Source organism: Rutidosis leptorrhynchoides, chromosome 11 (assembly GCF_046630445.1).
Source record: "Rutidosis leptorrhynchoides isolate AG116_Rl617_1_P2 chromosome 11, CSIRO_AGI_Rlap_v1, whole genome shotgun sequence".
NCBI lineage: Eukaryota > Viridiplantae > Streptophyta > Magnoliopsida > Asterales > Asteraceae > Rutidosis > Rutidosis leptorrhynchoides.
The window spans coordinates 270208465-270215852 of NC_092343.1; the positions used below are offsets into that span (position 1 = coordinate 270208465).

At 34.3% G+C, this 7388-nt stretch overlaps 1 protein-coding gene across 1 annotated transcript; it reads left to right on the forward strand.

Moving 5' to 3' along the window:
- Positions 1-382: 382 nt before the first annotated feature.
- Positions 383-6098, forward strand: LOC139876260 (uncharacterized). The gene is made up of 4 exons (XM_071863560.1): positions 383-431; positions 1174-1573; positions 2739-4670; positions 5775-6098. The coding sequence occupies exons 2-4, from the start codon at positions 1215-1217 to the stop codon at positions 5815-5817; spliced, it is 2334 nt and encodes a 777-aa protein (XP_071719661.1). The 5' UTR covers positions 383-431; positions 1174-1214; the 3' UTR covers positions 5818-6098.
- Positions 6099-7388: the final 1290 nt, after the last annotated feature.

The following is a 7388-nucleotide window of genomic DNA, read 5'->3' on the forward strand; positions in this document are numbered from 1 at the left end:
ATAAAATTGAGACGCCATGAAAATGATAGAATTAAATTTCCACGAGTTTTAAATCCTGTGTGAAATTCAATTTAGGCTCTAAACGGCAGTCAAGACGTCAATAAATCGACGCCGTCGTTAGCAAAAACCTTAAATTAATAATGTTTTTTCCTTAAAAAAAAAAAAAAAATCTAAAAAATAAGTGTGCAAGTGGAAAGTATTAAAGTACTTGCATAAGTTTGGTTGCCCTATTTTGACCCTCCAAAAGCTTGAATAGATGCGCCTCTCTTCCTTCCTCTTTAATGTGTTCGTCTTCTGAACCCCCTTCCCATTAACCCATCTCCACCCCCTTTTACCTTTTCCTTACCTGCAATCAATCTTCAAGGGCATATCACAAACATACTCATTCTCTTTTTATCAAAGTTTCGATTTTTAACCCTAATCTTTATCAGGTATTTCCTTTTACTTCCCCCATCCTATACCTTCTTATCCCCACTTTATTTCTCTTCATATAAAAAAAACCCTATTTTTTAAACCAATTGGGGTTCTTTTCCCTGAATCCCATCACTCTTTGTACTCAATTTTTGCTAAATTTGTTTAATTTTTCAACAATTGTGATGTTAATTAGTGTACAGATCATTAGGGTTTGACTTTTTTTTGTTTGTTTTTTTTTTTTTAGTTGAGTGTGTGTGTGTTATTATGTGCATACTAACTGTTTGACGATATGCTTGTATGAGCACTAGATGCTATAAAGATTTGATCTTTGGTTAATAATAATTCGGGTTTGTGTTTGTTATGTAGTCCGTTTGTTGTGCCTTTGTTGGTTCAACTTGTAATTTTAATTGCTGATTTGAATCATGATTCTAAAATTATGTTAACTGGTATCCAAATTTCACTGATTGATACAAATCATAGGTAGTTTGTTAAAATAAACTTTGTTAAGTTTAATTTTTAAACATAAAGTGAAATTGGGATCTTTTGGTTCATTATAATGAGTAACATACAATCAAATTCAACTCGATGCATTTTTATTGTTAACAATGTAGGCCATATTCAACATGAGTTATGTAATTTAAATTTAATTGTGTATTGCGTTTGCAATGTATTGCTTCATTATTTTTACCAAACAACCCCATAACCTTGTGAATCTGGTTTGTTATGTAATTTAAATTTAATTGTGTATTGCGTTTGGAGTAACGAATATATCCCGGTTTGGTTTATTTAAAGTTACACAGATGGCAATAGTTCCATGCAAGAAGATGATAGCAATATGCCAATATGGAGGTGATTTCGAAACTCATGATGACGGTTGGATGAATTATATTGGCGGTGAGGCGTATGCCGTTGATCTTGATGACAATACCCAACTGACTGACTTCAAACAAGAGATAGCTGAAACTATCGATTCTACTGTCGATGGGATGATCATTAAGTACTTTTTACCTGGGAACAAGAAGAATCTTATTACTGTATCGAAAGATAAGGACTTTCAACGAATGGTGAATTACTACAAAGAAGCTGATCAGCTCGAGGTTTTTATAATGAAAGAAGCACCGCCTGGGAAAAACGTTAAGAAAAAGCAGCCGGCTCGTAGGTAAATATTTATATTAAGATTCACTTGATTATTATTTACATGATTACTTGCATTATAGGGTGTTTGGATAGCATTTTTGATTTGATTATACGATAATTTATGATAAAAAAAATGTTGTGTCGTCAAATATCCAAGGATTAAAAAACTTACTAATGTGCGCCTACAGCAAAACTGATTATTCAAGGATTGATTATAAGTACTAAAGTACCTCTAGTAACTTAATTTGATAGACCTTACAACTATCATAGAACCCATATGCACTCTTTAACGTTCATGTATGTCACTATATCAAATATCATATATATTTTTTAAAATAAAAGTAATATGCCAAATCCTGCAACGTTTGTTATTCCTAGTGTAAAAACCTCGATTTACATTTCGCTAATGTTTATGTTTTGATGTTGATTTAAGATGTCGTATTCAAGTTTAAATTCTCAATATGTAATTTTCTATTAGCCTCAATCCAAGGATGTAATGGACTAAGAGAGGGCTACTTTTGTAATGGGCCAAGCCATCCATTTGATGGCTAGTCTTGATCTTTTTTATATACTTTGTTTATTGCTAAAAAATAAATAAAAAACCATAAGCACATTCACACACTATTTTCTTTTGTCATATATGACAACTTATATCGAAAGATGGGTGAGTTGAGTAACGATTTGGACGTACCATGTTCTTGTATGTGTGAAATGGGATGGGTTGTTTGGGCTAACCTAACAACATATTTCTAGTCATTTCATAAATGCTGTATAAAATATAAATGTACTACTATTAATTTTGATGAAAAAAATCATAGTACTATAGTTTTTTTTTTTTTTTTTTTATCATAGTTCTGAGGTGGATTCAACACAAAACCTCTTGTTTGTTGGGTCAACTATATGTCACATGATCAGAGGCCCTATGGTAACAACATTAATTCAGTAATCTACAAAATCAATAATTTTGTTACAGTTTAAGAGGATGCATGACCTGAAAGTACATGTTGGGCGATGTGAACCTGTTTAACATGTCTTCTTTATAAGCTACATGAAGTTGTTTTAACATTCAAACCGTTTAGGATCAAACCCAAACCAAATGAACCCATTCTTAAGTAAATGGGTCAAAATTGCCTCTTTGTAATTACTGCTAATTTTCTTATTCTGTTTATTATGTAATGTTTGTGTAGGCCACAGAAGACACCACCAAAGCCGGATTCAGCTTTAACAATACAAACAACCCCTGCACCAAATAATACAATCTCGCTTAACGATACCATCGACATCGAAACGAACACCGACATCACTCCGTCTGCTGTTCCAATCTCCTCTTCGAATGCATTCCCAATTGTCACCAATGATCACGATCAACGAATTGCTGCAAAACAATGGGAAAATATCATAACCGGGGTCGGCCAAAGATTCCATTCGTTAGCCGAGTTTCGCGAAGCCTTAAGGAAATACTCAATCGCACACGCGTTCAACTTCGTGTACAAAAAGAACGAGAATCAACGAGTAACTGTTAAATGTAAAGCTGAGGGTTGTCAGTGGCGTATTCACGCGTCGAAACTTTCAACCACAAATTTAGTTTGTATTAAAACGATGAGGCCCGTTCATAATTGTCAAGGAGTTTATTTAAACGCCCCGTTTCGTGCTAAACGAAGCTGGGTAGGGAATCTTATTAAAGAGAAAGTTAAAGAATCACCTAAAATCAAGCCTAAAGAGATTGCGATCGAGCTTAAACGGGATTACGGGATCGATTTGAATTATTCACAAGCGAGACGTGCTAAAGAGTACGCGCGTGAACAACTTTTGGGATCGTATAAAGACGCGTATAGTGAATTACCCTTTTTTTGTGAAAAGATAATGGAAACGAATCAAGGTAGTCTTGCTACTTTTAGTACGAAAGAGGATAATAGTTTTCACCGTTTGTTTGTTTCTTTTCACGCCTCGATATCGGGCTTTTTAAACGGTTGTCGACCCCTTTTGTTTCTCGATAGCACACCATTAAATTCCCGATACCAAGGAATGTTATTGACTGCAACTGCAGCTGACGGTGATGACGGGGCGTTCCCGGTTGCGTTTGCGGTTGTTGATGAGGAAAACCCCGATAATTGGCGTTGGTTTTTAAGTCAACTCAGGGTATTGATCCCGACAACTGGTCAAATCACGTTCGTTGCTGATTTTCAAAAGGGTATACGAGAGTCTTTACGAGAAATATTTGGCGGGGAGTGTTTTCATGCTTATTGTCTCGGGTACTTGGCCGAAAAGCTCAATAAAGACTTAAAAGGACATTTCTCGCACGATGCACGTCGGTTAATGGTTGAAGATTTGTATTCGGCTGCACACGCCCCAAAACTTGAAGCTTTTGAAAAGTTCACCGAAGACATTAAAGCCATTTCTCCCGAAGCTTATGATTGGGTTATAAATAGCGAACCCGAACACTGGGCGAACGCGTTTTTCGGCGGGTTGAGATATAACCATATGACGTCTAATTTCGGGCATCTTTTTTACGCGTGGGTATCAGAAGCAAACGAGTTACCGATAACCCAAATGATCGATGAATTAAGGGGTAAAATGATGCAATTGATTTACACACGAAGAGTTGAATCGAGTCAATGGATGACTAGGTTAACACCTTCGATGGAAGAAAAGTTAAAGAACGAGATCATTAGGGCTCGATCGGTTCAAGTTTTAAGGTCGCACGGGAGTAAATTTGAGGTTCGATACGATGAAACGGTTGATGTTGTTGATATCGAGACATGGGATTGTAGTTGTAAAGGGTGGTTGCTTAGTGGGTTACCTTGTTGCCATGCGATTGCGGTTTTGGAATCGTATGGGCGGAGCCCGTATGATCATTGTTCGAGATATTTTCTTGTTGAGACTTATCAGTTGACTTATGCTGATTCGATTCACCCGATACCGAATGTTGAACGGGTTGAGGATACTGAAACCGAGGGTGGTTTGGTTCTTGTTACACCGCCACCGACTATGAGGACACCGGGTCGGACCAAAATTAGGAAGGTTGTTGCACCGGGTCGGATCGGACCGTCTGACTTTCTTAAACGACAACTCCAATGTGGCAAATGTAAAGGGCTTGGTCACAATAAGAGATCATGCAAGTAGGTTTTGTTTTTTACTTTCTTTTTCCTTTTAATATAATAATAATAATACTAGTATTAATATTAATTAATTAATATTAATTAGTATTACTATTAAATATTTATATTTATAAGACTTCGCGTGGGTTGCCTATGTGGCATCCAAGCAACACCAACTTGTGGTGTATCAAGGCATTGTTGGGGGCGTTCCTTGCTTTCCAACGGGTATGGCAACGGAGTGGGTTGCCATTTTATTGATTTTTATTATTTTAAAAATCTTATTTTTACCCCCTTTTTAATATTTAACCCAATTATATTTTAACACATCATCACAATACTTCTAACCCACACCAAAACCCCACACCACCACTACTCCACAAAAACAACCCACACGTCCTAGTCATCAAAAAGGTATAAAAAGCAACCCACGCCCCTAACCCACGCCCCCAACCACTACAAATAGTCTAAAGGTGAAAATTGGGCGGGCAGTGGGAAATGGTTTATGATCTTAAGGGTTCACCTGAAGCATTCTTTATTTTTTTGTATAACTTTCACTTCAGTTGAATTATAATCAAAGGTTGTAAAAGTCATGAGTTGGGGACGGACGTTGACCAACGTTTACTTTTTTTCATTAATAAAGACAAATATATTAAACATATAACATAAATATATCACACATAGATACATTTACATAGATATATGGCACAAAATCTAATTTTAAAAATATATGATCTTTGACAAAACTTTGACTTTGACCGACTTGACCCGACTTAGTCCTGACTTTTTAGCGTTGACCGAATTTTAAGGCGTGTTTGGCTCTCGACGTGTCAGCCAACTTCTACAACACTGGTTATTATTATGTGTTAAAAATAACGATAAAATTCAAGTTTTCATTAATGCTTATGGTTATCACAAATGATTTAGAGGGTGTAATGCAATAGGAGATACACTTTGGCTGAATTTTAGAGCTGTGCAACGCCGTTTGACCTTTTTTACTTTATTCTACGTTGTGTATTTTACAAGTAAGTCCCTATGAAAAAGTGAACGTTACTGACCCAATATATATAAGCAAATAAACGGATATCGCCACCTCTGATTTTTCATTTCTTATATAATCACTTTTAGGGAAGGAGTTGAAGAAACTGCCCTGCAAACAGTTGCAAGATGATAATTCGGGAAGGAATCGAAGAAACTGTCTGATTAGTGGTATGCTTTGTTTTCTGTCTAATGTAAATGCTGATAGTAATTTCATTAGCAGGCTTTTGCTTTTGATATAGTCTTTTGAGTAGGGATTAGTTTGTTATTGCTTATTAAGTGTGGTTGTAGGAAGTTATTTTAGCTTTGAACAATTTTACTCTTTTGGAAGCACTGTTTTAGTTGGTTTGTCAACTCCTTTCATTATAACTTATTGTCAGCTTAACCTTATGCTCTGTGTGATAAATTCACTTTAATTTCAGGCTTGCTATTGGCCAAAGAAACAGACTTTAAAATTAAAGTAGATCAGAAAGATATATTTGTGTTACAAATGTATTGGAGCTTATTGTATTTGAATCAGTGTTGTAAATCTCATTATTTCTCTTCGAGATCTCGTTTTTGGAAGGCAACCGAGACGAGATGTGTTTCTCTCGAGATTTCTCGAGCAATGGGGTCAAATTTGGTCAAGGTCACGATTTCTTGATTTTTCTCGCTCATTTCTCGGATTTGCTCATAAAATTTCAGTTTTTCTCTCTCATTTTTCGAATTTTTTTGTAAAATCTCGTAAAAATGTATATAAATATACATTTTTTTTATATATATATTTATGAGTTGTAATCCTTTGAATCCAATAATTTGCTTGAAATTCAACGGACCAATCAGAGCGCGACAATCACATGTAATTGACAAAAAAAAAAAAAAAATTCTAAAAAATTGTTTTTTTAAAATTTTTAGGAATTTTTTTTTTTTTTTTTGAAAACTTTTTTTCGAAACTTTTTTTTTTGAAAAATTTTTTTTTTTTTAAAAAATTTTCAATTTTTTTTTTCTTCTAAATTTAGAATTTCAAATCCAATCACATGTGATTGTAAAACCCAATCACATATGATTGTAAAACACAATCACATGTGATTCTGCTTGTCAAATCCAATCACATATAATTAGAAAAATATTCAATTTTTTTTTCAAAAATAAAATTCAACCGAAAACAGACTTTAATTCGGTGATTTGATCAAGTTTGTTGACGTTTCGTGATCATATCTTCAAAATTTCAGACTTTAATTCGGTGATTTGATCAAGTTTTGATCAAAAACTTGGTGTTTAAAGGTTTTATCACAATATTACTAAAATTCGTCATTTTACTAAGAACAATTTTTTCAATATCATGTGATTGAATTTGACATGCAGAATCACATATGATTGGGTTTTACAATCACATATGATTGGCATGCAGAACCACATGTGATTTACTGCATGTTAAATCCAATCACATGTGATTGATAAAAAAATTTCGAAAAAAAATTTCCGAAAAAAAAATTTCGAAATTTTTTTTTTTAAAATTTTTTTATTTTTATTTTTTTCAATCACATGTGATTATCACGCCACGTGTCACACTCTGATTGGTCCCTTGGATCTCAGCTTAAAAATTGGTTTCATTTGAATATTCCTCATAAATTTATATTGAAAAACTAAAAATTCAACGTAAGTCAACGTCCGAGATCTCCCTGAGATTTTTTCGAGATCCGAGATCTCTCCAAAAATGTACAA

Excerpts from the sequence above, each read along its gene's own strand:
- LOC139876260 (XM_071863560.1), top strand. The coding sequence starts at position 1,215 with ATGGCAATAGTTCCATGCAAGAAGATGATAGCAATATGCCAATATGGA. Across the intron at positions 1,574-2,738 it reads AAAAAGCAGCCGGCTCGTAG|GCCACAGAAGACACCACCAA; the intron begins GTAAATATTTAT and ends ATGTTTGTGTAG. Across the intron at positions 4,671-5,774 it reads CACAATAAGAGATCATGCAA|GGAAGGAGTTGAAGAAACTG; the intron begins GTAGGTTTTGTT and ends AATCACTTTTAG.